The sequence below is a fragment of the Trachurus japonicus genome, chromosome 7, assembly GCF_045865225.1.
Source record: "Trachurus japonicus isolate A0001 chromosome 7, Traja_1.0".
NCBI lineage: Eukaryota > Metazoa > Chordata > Actinopteri > Carangiformes > Carangidae > Trachurus > Trachurus japonicus.
In genome coordinates this window covers 28,812,609-28,831,075 of record NC_140913.1, presented here as the reverse complement: position 1 = coordinate 28,831,075, position 18,467 = coordinate 28,812,609, and the positions used below count along the sequence as shown (strand labels likewise).

At 44.8% G+C, this 18,467-nt stretch overlaps 1 protein-coding gene across 7 annotated transcripts in view; it reads right to left on the bottom strand.

Annotated features, from left to right (window-relative positions):
* The window catches only part of magi3a (membrane associated guanylate kinase, WW and PDZ domain containing 3a), a 141,602-nt gene extending 125,261 nt beyond the window's left edge, over positions 1–16,341 (bottom strand). For 5 of the 7 annotated variants that reach the window (XM_085782715.1, XM_085782716.1, XM_085782718.1 and 2 more), the window contains exon 1: positions 15,292–15,850. In XM_085782715.1, the coding sequence (XP_085638841.1) occupies positions 15,292–15,598 (307 nt within the window). In that variant the 5' untranslated portion in view covers positions 15,599–15,850. Of the gene's footprint in view, positions 1–15,291 lie in introns of all 7 variants that reach the window. The other 2 variants (XM_085782722.1, XM_085782717.1) reach the window with 2 other exon arrangements.
* Between the last annotated feature and the right edge of the window lie 2,126 nt (positions 16,342–18,467).

Sequence of the window (18,467 nt, the reverse complement as noted above, 5' to 3'; positions counted from 1 at the left end):
CGTGTGTGTTTTTTAACTTCAGTGTAAACCGTTCCTCCTCTGCCAGTTCCTAAGGAGCCCCCTGACACACACAGCCTGGGCAACGCCATCCCATAACAGCTCCAGAGTAAGACTGATATCATGAAAGCAGGGGCCGAGCCGGGGAGTCGGACCTCCTCGGACCGGCTCGAGGGAACGCCCCTGGTCTGGAGCCAAATTGTTAAACTTTCTGAGTCAAAGATTTGCCAGTTTCTTTTCACTCTTTAAGTTTTTCTCTTCTTCCTGAGCCAAGTCGAGTTCTTTCTGCTCCGTTTTAGGACCGAGATTCATCCTCCAGTTTTATAATTAGTCTGCGGTGTACAATAAGGATCCAAGCGGCCTGTTAAAACCAGGCCGTTCGGTTACAGTTGAAGATATTTTTACTACACGTGAGGAGGAGAAAACAGGTTGAACAGCACATCCACATTAAAATAACACCAGTTGGATCACATTCCTGTTTACTGACAGGATCCTCCAGAGGAGTACAGTACGAGCAGCACTTGTGCTTGATTTTCAGCCTGGTGAGATGTTTCAGTGTGATAACTTGACTGGAATCATAATAGGTTAAGAGACCTCTGTGCTGCACCACCTTGAAACCTCTTCTCACTCACAGGACATGTGGCTCAGGTGATTGAACGGCTGCCATACAAGTGATGAGGCCTTGAGTGATGCCTGATGAGGTTTTGATTTATTGTAGTAAAAAAAAGGAAGCTATAAACACCCACAGGAGACGTAGCAGGATGAAGCACGGCTGTAGCTAAGGAACGGGAACTACACAAAACACCACTTTTGTCAAAATAAAGACAAAAGAAACAGATGCTGTGGAATCATTACTGTATATGTGATGAGAAAACTGATATAGTCCTCCACTTAGCATATACTCAATGTTTATTCAGCCACATGTTCTATCCAGATGTGCTCATCAGGGATGCATAATAACTTTTTTTTTTCCCCACTGATAACCGATAGCTTCTCATAACGGATAACATTTTTAATATTCACACCTGAGGTTGAGAAAGGCTTCTTAGTGAGTAAAGATGAATTTAACATTATACCTCTGCCTCTGACTAAACAAAATAATAGAATCGACATCGCTACTGTTGTAATCACAACAAAAACAAGAACAGTAATTATGTCTCTTCAAAAATCAACATTTATTATTGTTTCAAATTAACTCAGGGGGCAAACGGACTGAAAATGAGGCAATGTTGCCTGATTGTTACTGGCTCTAGTCATCGGCAAAAAATGTCATTATCAAACCTATCTGTGTATTTTGGCCGATAATTATTGGCTGATAATTATTGACCAATATTGGGCCGTTATCAGCCAATAAACAGTAATCATGCAGGTCATGAAATAAAACTGCTAATGGTGGAAGAACTGGGAACAGTCAAATAGATCAGACTGCTGCAAATGCATCAAGTTTTTCCTTAACTTAGGAAAACTTTTAAGAAACACCCTTAAAGGGATAGTTCAACATTTTGGCAAATTCTCCTATTCCCATAATCCCTATGTCATAGAAATATTCATGTATAATTATGTAACATTATGAGACAGAGTTGCTGCAAATGTGCAGCCGGAACTACATTCCAGACACGGCTGCTGGGTGGAGTGATTTCAAAACACAAGAAGTTCAGAGTACAGTATTTGACCTCATGTGTCGTAATGTTACATAATTATACATGACTGAAGCCCTCTCAGGGTGGTCGACCGTTCACCTCCATTGTGTTCACTGAGCAGCTCACGTCTCTGCCCCGCCAATCTCAAAACAACATGCACCGATAATTAAAGGTAATGAACCTACTGCTGTGACTACAGGGATTATGGTAATAGGAGAATTTGCCAAAATGTTGAACTATCCCTTTAATGTTTAAATTACACTTCAAGTCTCAGAAAGTTTATGGTGTTTTCTGCAACAGGCCTCTGAGATTTCAACAAACAAACGGTCTTTTCAGGCAGCAGAGGTTCTCACTTGCAGGGAGGAGGAGGGGGTGAACTCTGAGACAATGTGAAATTTCTGCCAGAACAAGCACCTGTTGGTAACAATACACCGGTGTGACTTCGCACTACTACGCTCCGACAAATGTGAAATGACTGCATTCCACACATGATCGTCATTCCCAGATAAAGACTCATGCCCTCCTGCAGGTCGCTGCGCTCACAGCAACAATGGAGCCATTTGTCACACAGATACGAGAGGGAAATGTTTCAAACCGTGTCATCATTACCGGTTTCAACTCATTATGTAATAAAGCTGTCACAACATCATCATCGTCCTCGTAGACACTTTAGAAACATGTGCTGCTGGGGTAACACATTTTCCAGGAGATAACAGTTCTGACTGGAGGGGGGAAAAAAACGAAACAGACACAACCGCAGCCAACGGAGCCAAAACTAATGACAATCTTTATTCCACAAACATCACGCACCAAAAAAAGAAACAACTGAAGGTGATCACAAGGGCAGGAACCGCAGATATTCAGAGCTTTTTTTTTCACCAGTTACAGGTTACACGAGGGTCAAAGGGTGATGGGAAATATCCAAGAGCTGCTGCCTTAAATATATACAAGACATGACCTGCTGTTAACCCGCGAAGCAGGTGAGGAGACTCGACTCGACAACCTAGGCCAGACTGAAACGCTACTGTGCTTTGAAAGAGCACAAGAGAGAGAGATACTGGAGAGAGGAGGGAGGGAACGGACATGAGAGTTATTCAAACAATCTGCCTCGGCCTCCGTGTGACAGGCCTGAACGACTGGTCCTGGTGGATCCTCCGCTGATTGCATCACTGCGACGTCAGGATTGCAGAGCGACACGTCCGACTGCTTACTTTAAACACTGAGTAATATGCATGTGATCTCTTGAGTCAATTTGCTCCGAGACCTCTAGAGAGAGCCGGCGACGAGTCTGCTGCTTGCCAAACGCCTGGAGGCAAATCTGTCACTGTGTGTGTCAGTGTGTGTGTGTGTGTGTTGGCCTTTAAAAAAAAAAAAAAAGGGAAAACACAAGCTAAAACACCTGATCAAAAAACACAAACTCAAAGTGCAGCTGCAGACAGTCGTTCTCTCATGTCAGCAGCAGAAATATTCTGCTATTTGTGTCCTGGGGATTGGCTTGTTAGCAGAAAATAAGAAGAAAGCCTCCATGAGCTGAATACTGAGGAGGCTGGCTGTCAGAACGGATACGATCAGCGGTCACTGTGAACAACACACCACCACCGCCACCGCCACCGCCACCACTGCTGCCGCCGCTGCCACTGCAAAGGCAAAAAAAACATCAGGAATAAGAGCTGGGAAGTCACAACAGACCGTAAGCAGCGAGAGCGCCGCGTCCTCCATAGCGTCCTCGACTTCTCATAAAGACCGGGGGCCCTCGGGCGCAAAAGGCGACTCCCGGATGTGTCGGCCGACTTAACAAAGATGAGATTGGACCCGATCAATAACCTGTTAGGCGAGCTAAGGAGCAAAGCGAGCTAAATTGGCCCAAGCTGAGGATCCTGACATCCATGAATTCTAATGAGGACACTCAGGGAACCTCATCTCCACAGAGCATGACATCTCAGCACCGAGGGGGGGGAGGAACAAGTACACACCGCGCATTAATGGCGTGGTGGTGAGAAAATGGCCGCTGCCCTCGTCCCCCCACTTCAGGACAAAATGACATCTTCAAATTGACTTTACTTTCCATCGGTGCAGCTATTTGTCTCGAGGTTATTTCATCCACTTTGTTTAACGGTCCCATAACGTATGAAGAGATGTTTCCATGTCCTTAATAAACAGGTCCGGACTCTGTGAGAGTATCAACCAGCTCAGTCCACAGAGAAACGCTTATACAGCTCAGAAGAAAGAAGAAACTGTGCCTTAAAACAAGCTGTCTGGACTTCTATAAGTTTGTGATGTCACAGCTAAGCCACGCCCCCACCATGATCCACCTGTTTGTTTGTTTTTGCATAATCTTTGGACGGTAGGAAGCCATTATAAATACAGTACAGTACAGTTTTTCAAAGGGTTTATTAGAGACCAGTACTTAAGGTTTATGTTTTTCACCAGGCTACAGTGGTTTTAGTCAGCTATACGACAGCCAGTAGGAAGAGAGCATCTCAGGCCAACATGAAACACCCATAGCTCTAGAGACATGAGATAAAAGATGTTAAAACTAAATGAAGATGGTTCTCTTATGGAAATCAACACTTCAAACAAACACAGGAAATATGAACATGTGGGACCTTTAACCTCTCTTATGTCCTATCAAACTAATGATGGCAGCTCAGATTAGCCAGTGATAGAACCTCTATGTTAACGTAACTATAAATCAAATATATGGAGGCATACGGCATATATAGGATATACATGCATGTGCTTCATTTTATTCATTAAAAGATAAAAAGGATTAAATGAAGGTGTAGTGGTCAGACATGAAATGGTTTGGTAGAAACATCAGTGATGCTGCAGCTCTGAGAGCAGCTGGTTACTGTGAGGGGGGGGCAGGGCAGGGCAGGGTGGGGTGGGGGGGCGGCTTCACTACATCAGTTTGATATGAGATGATGTCACGGGCAAGAGGGGGGAAATAAGAAAAAAAGGCCGAAATCAATTCTTTGAGGTGCCGCGGTACCACGACTAAACAGTTCAGTGGGCTGCACCGGCAGAATGAGTATTGACGGAAGCCCATCAGCACGGGCGGCGGGCCAAGTCCACAAGTACCGGAGCCAACCAAGAGACACACACACACACACACACACTGTGGAGAGATTGAGACTTCTCAGTGATTTATTACCCAGAGTGTAAAGAAAAGATCCCAAACTGAGGTACTACGCAGAGGTCCACCTTACACCGACAGGAAATCTGTCTCAGTTTTATCATTACCCTCCAAAATAAACTCCTGAGATCTATGGTGGGAGAATAAAGTGAATCCAGAACGGTCCGAACTGCTGCACCACCTCCACATCGTCTCCTCCTGCAGCGTCACAGAACGGAGACACGATGAAAAAGAAGAAGAAACGACTTGAGACGGTCTCCTGGCATGCTGCCTTTTCTCTGTGATTGTGTTTGGCTTCATAACCACAAGTGGAAACCAATTCAGATGTGACTTAATTTTTCATTATCATGCATGCCTGCACGCACATATGCAGTCAGCTCACACAGGCTGGCTACTCGCAGACATGATTGGAAATACAGACTGAGCGGTAAGTCTGAGATAGTAAGTGTTGGCTTGATGAACACTCTGCAGAATCATTCCAGACAGTCGCAACAGACAATCAATATTATTATCATGATTAATGGAAACAGAAGCGTCTTCGGCCACAAGATTATTATTATTCCTCTTTCTCATCTTTGTCCTCTTCCCTACCTCTGTGTCTTCTCATTCCCTCCTCCTCTGTTTTTATCTGCACTCCTCCCTGTTTGACCCCATTCTCTTTTCTTCTAAACCTGTTCATCATTTATTTTTATTTTGCCCCACCCTCCCCTTCCTGTTTAAATCCAACACACCCTTCAAAAAAAGAGAATATACATCTCTGAGACAGCCATGTGCCAGCTGCCTCTTCTTCTTCTTCTTCCTCCTCTTCCTCGTCTGCTTCTCTGCTCCAGCAGCAGCACCACAGGGATGTTTCACACAGTCGCAGCCAGAAACAAAGTCCCCAAATAGGCTCTCACAGAGGGCAGCGAGCGTGCCTCTGGAAGAAACTCGGTTCAATCAGCCATCAGATCATCTATCCTCTTAAATCCCTCTATCCACACATGCACCTGTGTATTGATTCATAACAGTCCATTTCCATCACTCTATCCCCATTTCTCTTTTCCTTTTTTTTTCTTAAATCCCCTTAAAGGCCCTGCCTGCGGCTTTATGGCAACACAAAAGGGACATTTTCTTAAAGGTAGAGTCTGCAGTTTGTAAAAACACAACATTCAAACTGGGCTCCTCCTCTCGGGCTCAGCTAGGTTTTTTTTTTAGGAAAAGCCTACAGACTATACCTTTAAGAGCCATTAGGGTCAAAAACGTGCTTTTTTTTTTTACAACAGCATAATATCTTATTGTGCAAAACCAGCACATTCCAACCAAAACACTTCTACCCGCCCTCCTCATGCTCGAGGCACAAACATTTCTTATCAGGAAGTCAGTGTCAGTGCAGTGAAGTAATGAGAGTGTTAATGGATGACCAGAGGGAGAATCCCCGGGTAACACTCGCTGTGCTGCTAGTCACTGATTTACATCAGTTTAACATGAGTTAATGCAGCAGCAGAAGCACTTATCCTGATTTAACTTCACATGCGATGCAGGGACGGTGGTATTTTCCTAAAGGAAATGAAAACATCCATCTTGTTTACTTCTAACTCGGATTATCTTTGTCGTTTTATATGAAACATTTAAAAAATCATCGTGACAATCAGGATCAACGTGTATTAAACGCATCGGTCTGTAACTGCTGCTGCCAAATGTGAATGAAAACGGGAACAAAAAGAAGCCGTGCTGCGACGTTCCCGCCCTTCGACGCCACTTCTGTCGGCTTCTCCCAGTTCAGATTCCCTCGGTGTCCCGACAATCAGGAAGAGCCGAATTATCCACGAGAGTCTCCTCCTCTCAAAACAAACAGAGCAGGGGATTAAGCAGAAACACTGAATGAAGCGGTTTCACTTCTAAAACTCAATGATTCAGCTGGGCGGACACAAGAGAGGTCAGGGTCAGGGAGGTGCTGCGAGACGAGCTGCCCAACATTCACTTTTGTTTGTTTGTTTTGTTTTTAGCTGATAACGTAAGAGCCAGACGTCTGACGACTGAAATCCTTCTTCTGGGTAAAATACATCATGGTACTGTTGTCAGATGTTGAGCCTCTATAATCCTGATGCAAAAAAAAATCACCAGAGGCCCTGAGATGATATGATACAGTGTTTCTGCTGGGAGTTTTTTAAGGAGTGGCAGCACCCACTAGCTTTTCCACCAGCATTCGAGCGCGACGTCCAACACGAGAATCAAACCCGCTAATTTTAAAAACACATCGGCAACAGTGACCACTGATCTGTACTGAGACTGTTGTTGTTCTGTCACCTGAGTTAAATGATGCTACGGAAAAACACGCTGTGGTCCATCATCGAGGTGCAGACGAGGTGTAAAGAGTAGGCTAGATACTGAGCAAGATACAGTAGTTATCTGTAGTTTACCTTAGCACATGCGACACCCGACCCAGCGCAGGACTCTGCTGTGAAGGTGGAGACATGCAGCGGTGGTGTATTTGCGACAATTTAAAAAAAGAAAGAAAGAAATTTGAAGGCGGCTAGGATTTAGCAATGGCGGCCCGCCACTCCCAAATTAATGTAGAGGAAACACAATCTTATTGTGATATTAAAAATATCGCAATATGATGCTATATATTGTGGCTATTAGGTTTTTTCAACTGCAAATGTCTCTGATCTGTTTTTTCTAATAAGAGAAACTTCTCAGTCTGTTCAGATCGATACTTGGCATCTGTATATCGATACAATATTTCCACGCAAAATATTGCGATACTATGCTGTAGCGATATTTTTCCACTGCCCCAAAACATATGGGAAATAAAGCCACTGACAGGTGGCCAAGTGAATGTGTGTTCACTCAAACTGAAACTAGCATTACTGTATATATAAGATATGGTTCAGGTGTTTTGAGGAATACTGAATGCAGGAAGGTTAAATTTTATAACTTTAAATGTGTATTTGTCAAAAAGGACGCGTTGTGCTGATATAGCACCGCAGCACTGGAGGTTATCATTCCTCAAGACATAGGAGGTGCCGGGCTGCGGTCTCTGTTATGTATATGCACTGTTTAGAAGCTGACCTCATCTTATCTCAAAAGAGATAAACAGCTGCAGGGATGGCTAGCTGCTGGAGAGAGACCAATTAGGAGTCAAGCTGGGGAAAAGAGGGCAGCAGAGAGCGTGCGTGTGTGTGTGTGTCGGTGTCGATGTGTGTGTGCACATCCTTAAACGACACCATCCATTTCCACCAGCAGCAAATCTGGAGACGCTCCTTCTGCTGCTGCTGCTGCTGCTGCTGACATCACAGTACGACCACTCAGTGAGTAGACAGAGGCTGATTCTTGGTGAATCAGCAGCAGCACGCACACACACACACACGCACACACACACACACACACACACACACTCATCTCTCCACTGCTTTTAAACACGCTTGCCAAGTCATGGTGCCTGCCAGTCAGAGGCACCACAGCTCATATGGAAAATGCTATCTTTGTTTTCTGGCCGGTTCGTTACCGCAATGCGGCTCCACAACCGACTGTGTTGTCGAGGCAAGAATGAAGAAGGATGCACCTGTCACTAAAACATCTGGGCGAGGGTTTGTGGAGCTCTGTCATTCCCCCCGATGGTTCCCAGACTGTAACCACGATGCACGAGTCCTTGAATGAGCAAAACTTGCATTGTTCCCGTTCCATCAGTCTGTTCTGAGGAGGAAAGAAATGCACAACAGCAGGAGGAGGAGGAAGAGGAAGAGGAGGAGGAGGCAGATGTGTAAACACTGTAAGAGAGAGAGAGTGGACCATAGGAGGGTGTGAGGACAGTGAGTTGCAGAAGAAGAAGGTATAGCTCCAGGGAGGGAGGGATGGAAAAGAGCAGAGCAGAGCAGAGCAGGGGAGGGGAGGTGTGGTTTTTGGTATTCAGAGCAGCTGCTGCCGACCGTTACAAAGCTCAACCACTCGCACCGTCGTCCCTCACCGGTGACTGTCTGCCAGGCCGGGGGCGGAGAGGTGTGACGGGTTTGGGGAATGAGCCCAGTGGAGAGCGACTGTCCTAAATTATTATTTTTCTCCCAATTAATCTATCGACTATTTTTTTGGATTAGTCAAACAATTAATTTTTCAACTAATCTAGCGATTATTTTTTGTTTGACGATTATTCATTCATAAAAACACTGTGGTACGCCAAAGGCTGCAGATAGGGATGCACATGATTAACCGTTTAACAGATAAGAATAACTTTGTCCCATTAATACTATCGGTTAACTTTTTATTTTATTAGCTCCAGGGCTTCAGACTAACTTTATTTACAAGGAGCACAGAGGCCCCCCTAACTTAATTTTAGGGGCGCACACTGTGCATTAACATAAATCAAAGCAAATATCCACAATGCTCTTTTCATTCATGATCCTCACACACCTGTAATGGCAGATTCCAGATTCTTTGAGTTGCTCTTCCACGTTTCACCACTGCACAGCCAATTTACTGGTTGCACAAAAATTACTTGCACTGTCTCAAATTTTAGGGGTAAAATGCCTCCATATAGGGGCAGACTGGAGCCCTGAGCTCCTTATGTTGTCAACTCATGGGGGGCAACCCTAGTCACATCAGGTGTACATATCCTGACAGACGTCTGCACAGGAAACAGGAAGCAGCAGAGAGGGAGCAGGGAGGAGAAGGCTGCAGGTGAAGCTCCGTCTGCACTTTGAACAGTGAACGGCCTCCATTTTTGGAGCTCAACCAAGACATGACCGAGAAGACTGGGAAGTTTTTCTCTTGGAACGAGGCGCACGTTCACAGACAAACCTGAGCTTCAGTGTAAACGCAGACAGAGGAACAAAAGCAGCGAGACGAAACAGAAGAAACATCCACCGCGGGGAGAAGGAGAGAGAGAGAGAGAGAGAGACGGAGGGAGAGATCCTGGCAGCTCCGCTCAGCTGCTTCAGAGCAGCTTAGTCATAGAAGCCTTGAACGCTCCGCGGGGGGAACCACATTAACACAGGCTGTGCGCTTATTGCTGCTCCGCTGCGCTGCTGATGGCAAACGTATGAAGTGTTAACCTCACTACGACACCACCGGAGAGACGGGGAGGAATGAGTTTTTTTGGTGGGGTGGGACAGGGGAGTAAATCACCACCTGGTGTGAAGGTTGGATGGGTTTTTATCAGCACAGTAAAGTGAACATCTCTGTGTTTTGGACTTTTTTTGTTGTATTTTACTTTCAATTTTTAGGCAAAACAATCCCTTCTTTAAAAAAAAAAAACAATCCACAGATCGTTAGACAGTGATAATAATTGTTGGTGGTTTGCGCCATAAAAACAACTTTGTTTTGAATACAGGTGCAACAAACCATAGGTGTAAACCACCCACAACTGGTAGCAACGAGCTCACACACACACACACACACTATCAGGTGGTTGTCAATGGGGATTATGGTACAATGTGGTGTAATGTCAGTTTTTAAAAACACCACGGAGATTGTGAATGTGGGCACAACACTTCACCAGAGAGTAACTCCTGGGAAGCAAAGCACTGGAGGAGGAGGAGGAGGAGGAGGAGGAGGAGGAGGAGGAGGAGGAGGAGGAGGAGGAGGAAGAAGAGGAGGAGGAGGAGGCCTGTTGAAGAATAAAACTAAAACTCACACAGCTTATTGTTAGCCGGGTTCCTCGCAGCATTGTGTCCTTGAGATCTTTTCTAGTCTCTAATAAAAAGAAAGAGGACTTCATAAAAGAGTCCATTAGATCTAAAACCACATCTAATAACCGCCTCCGAATCTTCTGAATTAGTTTCGATATCTGAATAAAAGCTCCAGCTGAGACCGGCTCTTCAGAAAATCCCAACTTCTTTGTTACCAAACAAGAGATGGTAAATTTAAAAATAAAATGCTGATTTTTAGTGGCTCTCCTCTGGTTTTTAAGTGGAATGTGATTGTATGAAGTGACACTTTTATTTGCAGTTTATTTCTCCCCTTTAACTACAGGAGCAGCTGATCAGTACCATGTAAATGCCATATTAGGGACGCACCGATATTAAGACCGGATATCGGCCAAGATATCGTATGAATAGCTCAATCGTGTATCAGATAATGGGGCTGATTCATGACGCCGATCTATTCACTATGTTTCTGACAAGTGCTACGACACATGTCAGCATCAACAAAAACACAGAGCAACAACATTTTACAAGGATACCAGTGTCCACATTTTAGACAGAGAGGACAGATGGGATGACAGAGGAATGAAGGAAGCCGTCTATGTCCTCTTGTAAAAACCTTCCTTGTGGTGGTTTGCGACACCATCTGTCAGCCAGCGACTCTTTGACTGCGAGTCTGCGACCCTAATGATGGCTATAGTCAGGACTCTCAGGACCATCTCCAATGTGTTTGCCCCCACCCAGGGTTAAATACCCGAGTTTCCCACACTGGTCTTTAGAACTGAAGAAGTATTTTGGATGAGCGGAGAAACGTCTTCAAGAATCAAAATAAGTCCAGCTGCCTTCGACTTCAGCACTTAACGACTACAACGACCTGGATGACTGAGAACCTTCACAGAAAACGTTTTACAAAGTTAGGAAAAAGTAATGTTAAAGTCAAGCCTTGATGCCTTCACTGTCTTCAAGGTGTACAGTTTATTAATCCAACAGCGCCGGTATTAGGCATCAACCAATATGCCAAACCCACGTATCGGCATTGGGACTGAAAAAGCTGAATCGGTGCATCCTTACGACACACATTCAAAATCAATGGGACTCTATGGATAGAAGATCCTTAAGACTCTTAACTTGCATTGCATTTTCAACCTCATTCACATCCATCAATCTTTTATCCCTCAAGATTTCACACAAAATCACTGCTTTACTTATAATAGTAATCATATATATGCTTCAAGTTAGTTAGTCATGATATCTCATGTTGTGGAGCATTAAAGGTCCAGTGTGTAATGTGGAGGTAAAACCGTGATATCTAGACAAAACAATATTTATAAGGCTACGAAAACCAAACAAATTTTATACACTTATACTAATATATTCATGGGTAGTATATTCAGATTATGCCAATAAACCTTGACAAATATTACACACTGGGAATAAAGGTATAAAAGTGTTTCTTTCAGTCCATAGGGAAGAACATTTAAAGGGATAGTTCAACATTTTGGCAAATTGGCCCATTGCCATAATCGCTATAGTCATAGCAGTAGGTTCGTTACCTTTAATTGTAGGTGTAAGCTATTTTCAGTACGGCGGAGCGCAGCAGCTGGCTGCTCAGAGCTACGCTATGGAGGCTAAGGGAATTTCTTGGTTTCCCTCATTAAACTCATCAAATTCAACATCCCAAAACTCCACAGCGCTTTTGTAGACAAGTTGTGACCTGCACAACCACCATGCTATGAGATAATGACGGAACGATACGAAACGGAGCCGTTTTCGAGGTAAATACAGGGTAAATACGGAGACTGCTTGCTGAAAAACTGTCCCTGAACGCAACGCGCATCAGCGGTTTTGTATGAATTTACCTCGAAAACGGCTCCGTTTCGTATCGTTCCGTCATTATCTCATAGCGTGGTGGTTGTGCAGCTCACAACTTGTCTACAAAAGCGCTGTGGAGTTTTGGGATGTTGAATTTGATGAGTTTAATGAGGGAAACCAAGAAATTCCCTTAGCCTCCATAGCGTAGCTCTGAGCAGCCTGCTGCTGCGCTCCGCTGTACTAAAAATAGCTTACACCTACAATTAAAGGTAACGAACCTACTGCTATGACTATAGCAATTATGGCAATGGGCCAATTTGCCAAAATGTTGAACTATCCCTTTAACACCAGTCAACTATCTGACAATCTGTGATAAAGTGTTTCTTCCATCTCAACCTTTGTAACTTCACTCTGATGTAATCTCTGAGGTAGCACAGGAACATGTGAACTCTGGTCATCTCACTATTATTATCATTATCATCAGCGATCTTTCAGACTTTGAATGGAGGAAGAGAAAACCTGTTTTCCACCTCGTTTCCATTACAGACTTGATTTGTGATTCAAGAGTGCTCTGGGACCTGAGAGCTAAACGCTCCATCCATTAAGCTCCAAGAGGTAACAAAAAAAACAAAAAAACAAGCAGATCTAAGTCTGTTTACAGCATTAATCAATGAACTGCCCACTCACAAGTCTCTGCAATAGGTCGCCTCTATACTCTCAATCTTCTCCTCAAGGTTATACTGACTAACTATCGCCGGGCTGCATACTGAGGCCAGAGGACCACTCCTGCTGCCGAGACAGACTTCTGTCTGAAGGAACGTGGCAAGTTTTTAAAGACTCGTTCAATTGCCTAAGTGCAAAATGTGGATGGTGGGGGAGAAAAAGAGGATATGCAAAGGATCCCGGTGATAAAGAGGAATCAGGAGGAAGGGTATCAAGGCAAAAGGGTGAAATAATAACGTCTTGAAGGGAAGAAAATACCAGAGATGAGGAGGACTGGCAAGATGTGATGATAAGGCACATTCAGCTGAGAGGAGGAGATAAACCAGAAAGACAAACTAGACTGTGAGGAAAGACGGGAAAAAATCCAACTTGGGGGGGTAGGGGTGTGGGTAGGGGCAGGAAATGATGGAAATGCTTCTCTTTCATGCTGATGTTGTGCAAAACCCAAGAAACACAAGCAAAAGGCTGTATCCTATCCTAAGAAATCCTAAATGTTAAACCAACTCCTGTAGCACAGTTCACTCCCAAAACTCTGCAGCGTCGAGAGGAAACACAAAGTTTACATCCACACAGCGGCTGCTAACATCCGATCCGCCCCCATCTGCCACCTCATCCTGGCACGGAGGAGCCATCAATGATGGATGCAGCATGAATTAATCATGAAGGAGGGGCGGGGGGGGTGGAGACAAAGACATAAACACATGGTAAGGCCCCATGAGGGAGCCACGGTGAAGCAGCGTGCCGCAGCATCAGTTGACACACAACTAACACATTACATAACACAAGGTCAAGAGAAGATGTGAATGAATGAGTGACGTGATGCGGCTTCGACAAACTGGTTTTTCTTTTATTCCCATGTGACTACGACTTTCACCTCCAATCAACAGGTTCACCCACAGAGAGCGAGGATGATGCCCGACAGTCAAGGTGTCACACACTCACACACACACACACACACACTCACACCACGTCTCCAGGACTGCACGGCATCCTGGGGGATTTAAGGATACGGGGGTCCCTAATTGATTCAATTAGACTTGGACTCAGCTCAGTGCTGCAAAGCCGCCTGACACCGACTGAGCCGAGGGAAGGCAACCATTAACAAATCCCTGCTAAGTATTTGCAAAGAGCCACGCTCTGCAGTGTCTCTATCAGATTCATCCATCCACATAAACACACACTCACACACACACACACACCTTTATGTCCCACGTTACCGGTAGAGTTTGACTGTCGGTATGTTTTGCCACATTGAACACATTCATTAGACATGAAAAAGTACAAACTAATTGCTTTGCTCATGAGTCAGGTAATTACAGACACATAAATCCAATCAATAAGCCCTCGGCTGAGCTCACAGACAGAGAATTACAATGACTTGTTATGTGTGTGTATGTGTATGTATGTGTGTGTATATGTGTGATGACTACGAGTGTGTTTCCTAGAGAATAGGACAGGCAACACTTGTGCAGTGAATGCAAAGAAGATTACATGCTGAGATCAGACAAAAGGCTGTGAGCTTATTGACCATTCATGGTTTATGTTGTAGTGCTGCACACGCACACAGGCACGTCGTTGCTTTAACACAGCACGCTCTTCACTCATGTTGTTTGGCAGGATGCAGCAGGAACTGTAGTAGAAAATTGTAGCTGCGTCTCCACATGAATGGAAAGGAGGCGCGTGCAAAATGACCCATAGACTTACTCCAAGATACACACACACTTAACACACTGACACTAACACACAGACACACACCTTGCTCCCAGTGCCCTGCAGGCAAACAGGAGCTCAGCTGTGAGGCTGAATCCCCAAGTTCCTCTTATTTATTCATGATACACTGCAAAAACTCAAAATCTTTCCAAGAATATTTGTCTTATTTCTTGTCAAAATGTCTCATTTCTAGTCAAAACTAATCTCTTTCCACTTAAAATAAGACTCATCGCCTAAAAATGAACTAGTTTTTAGATCATTTTCACTTGTTTCAAACAAATTTTCACTTGAAATAAGTAAAAAGAATCTGCCAGTGAAAGCAGGGTTTTTTGTGCTTGTAATAAGAAAGAAAAACTTGCTCCACTATCAGATTTTTCTACTTATTTCAAGTGAAAATATGCTTGAAAGAAGTACAAACTGTCTAAAAACAAGCTACTTTTAATGTGATGAGATTTGTTTAGATTAGAAGTGACATTTTGACTAGAAATAAGACAAATATTCTTGGTAAGATATTTGAGTTTTTGCAGTGTACCAGTCCCACCTGCCTCTGTCTCATAAAGCATTTCACACACTTGTTAGGTTTGTGTGTAGGTGCCTGTGTGTGTGATTGCTATAGTAAATCGAGTATTGATTATGAGTATGGATGGACACACACCTGGTTTCACAGTCTTCAGGCGGATGGGCTCCCTGAAGTGGCGGACGACAGCCAGCGTGTCTCTGTTGGTGAGTCCGCTGACCGGAGTCCCGTTCACCTCCAGCAGCACGTCTCCGCTCCCCGGGAACCTCCCGGTGAGACACACCAGCGCCTCCGAGACGATGTGTCCGAGGTACGGGAACTCTCCCAGCTCCGCGCCGCCTCGCACCTCGACCACCGTGACCAGCTCCCCGGATCCCCCCCACGACACGGTGCACTCCTGCACTTTGGTGGACCAGTGCTTCTTCTTTTTCAGTGTCTTGGACATGGTTCAGTTTGTATCACTCCTGTGTGTAAAACAAAAAACAAAAACAACAACAACAAAAAAAAACCTCGAGTCCTCAAGTCCAAGACCGATTGTCCTTCAGCGCTTCTGCTCCTAAGACGCAGTGACGCACGGAGGAATCATGGCAGATTGTAGAGAAGTTGGAAGCTGTTGTCTCGTGTTGTATTCCATTGAAAAAAAAATGTTGATTAAAAAAAAATAAGTGTGGTTTTCTTTTCTCTCAGATCAAACTCCCTCTGTTGACGATCGATCCTTCCATTGGATCAGTCCAGCATCACCTGTCTGCGACTGGGATGCGAGAGACCAGCTGCGTCAGTGTCGCATTGAAGCGGAAAGTGCTGGTTCTGATGACTGACTGGGGCGTCTCGATCCCACCACACACACTCACACACACACACCCAAGTCCGGTCCAGTCCAGTCCGGTCCAGTTCACAGCTATGGACACTCCAAAAAAAAAGAAAGAAAGAAAAAGAAGGAAAAGAAAAGGGATAAACAGCAGCAGCAGCTTCCTCCACGCTGTTAGATCACGATGTTACAGAGCAGCGGATCCACGGTGCGCACCAGAGGCACACACACACTGACTTCTCCCCAAAATAATCCGGTTTGGGTTTAATCAGATGGATTTTTTTTTTTTAACACAGTTTCCAACAAATACTGTAAAAACTTCAGGAGCAGGTTCATCAGCTGCTCCCGCTCCGACACAGTCCAACATCCACAGCTCGACTGGAGAGGCAACTTTACTCGGCGCACCTGTCCTCCGCTCCTGCCCTCCTCCTCCTTCTCCTCCTCCTCCGCGGTGACATCAGCGAGGCAGTCCTTGGAAACGGGAAAACATACCTGAGTCTCCTGAGTCAGTGAACCGGGCGGCTTGAAGCGACTGAACCCCCCTCTCTCCTCCTCCTCCTCCTCCTCCTCTCGGTTGTGTGTTCGCGCGCTCTGCGTCCTAGCTCCGCTTCTGCAGAGCGCGGTTTTTATTTCATCCCACTAAAATAAAAAAAATCAAACTACGCAGCAGCAGCGACATGCAACAGTCGTGATCCGATTAGGCTTCGCTCCATAACTTTTTTTCCCCCCATCTTTTTCCGTGTTGCTTTCCTGAATTGCAGGGGATTGTGGCCAATCAGAGGTCGAGGGGCAGGTCCCGAAGCCGCTCGATCGGACCAATGAGTGGATGCGAAGAGGCGGGACTCCGGCGGCCGGGGAAGCGCTGGATTTTGTTTCCATGGTGTGTTTAAGGAAGGCGGAGTCCCCGCACTGGGACGCATATTTTCACGTGGGAAATGCCTGTTTGTGAGTCCGGCACGATCGAGCTGCCTTGTGTGTGTGTGTGTGTGTGTGTGTGTGTGTGTGTGTGTGTGTGTGTGTGTGTGTGTGTGTGTGTGTGTGTGTGTGTGTGTGTGGTGTTCCTTTGTGCCTGTTGCTATTTGCCCTTAGTGTAATAAACCAGGCACTTTGATGCGGTTATTGAGCTTTATCGTGCAGCCTCAGATGATCCATGAAAAGCTGCAGCCTGTCCGGGTCTCAGGACCGAGGTGGAGGTCGCTGTGGTGGAGGCGATTTGTTGCCCGATCCTGCCCCCTGCTGGTAGGATTAGTGAAAGACAAAGTCACCTGCAACTGTAGCTCAACACAAAGATGCACACACTGGTCGATTGTGATTCACTTAGTTTAATTATATTCATTGATTTTTTTTTTTTTTACCTTTTTTAATTTGTTTGCAATTTGCTTTTACTTATTGTGTGTTGCTGATTGTTTTCCTAATGGATAGTTTCATAGCTCACTGTTGGGGTCAAGACCACCTAACCCAAGACTGCAGACCAGATCAAGACCTTGAGGGGGTTATGACCAAATCCAAGACCGAGACCAAACCAATGCAAGACAATTTTCAAGCCCATTACTGTATTCAGTGAAAAAAATTCAGCTAAAGTCTAAACCATATTTAATGTAAACAAAGTTTGGATTGAACAGAAAAACACGGCACAGAACCTGCTGAAGTCTCTCACTTTTGACACTGGTTCAACCAAGTATTAAAGGGATAGTTCAATATTTTGGCAAATTGGCCCATTGCCATAATCCATATAGTCATAGCAGTAGGTTCGTTACCTTTAATTGTCGGTGCAAGCTATTTTTAGAATGTCGGAGCAGAGCCGTGAGCTGTTCAGAGTTACGTTACGGAGGCGAATGGGATTTCTTGGTTTCCATCAAACTCATCAAATACACAATCCAACAACTCCAAAACGCTCTGGTGGACAAGTTGTGACCTGCACATTCACCACGCTATGAGATAATAAAAAACTGCCCCTGACGGCAACGCACTTCAGCGATTTTGCATGAATTTACCTCTAAAACAACTCTGTCTCGTAACGTTCCGTTACTGGAAATCAAGAAATCCCATTAGCCTCCGTAGCGTTGCTCTGAGCAGCTTGCAGCTCTGCTCCGCCATTCTAAAAATAGCTTGCACCGACAATTAAAGGTAACAAACCTACTCCTAAAACTATAGGGATTATGGCAATGGGCCAATTTGCCAAAATGTTGAACTATCCCTGTAACTTTAATTATCTCAAAGTTATGAGTGACACAGAGGCATTTGCGGTGGTCTTGAGAAAAATCCCAAGTCCAGTTCAACCGAAACAAGACCAAGACCTTGAAAATGTGGTTTTGGTCTGAGGACCGGTCTGGAATACCACAATACTACTGTCTACTGAGTCAGAGCCAAAACTCTCATCAAGGTCACAGAAACAAACTGACCTGAGCTCAGTGGTATGTAGAGTCAGTGAACGGTAAAGGTAACTGGAGCTGCAGGTGTGAGCACGTTTCTTTTTCTGTTATCATTTCTCTTTCATTTGTCAATG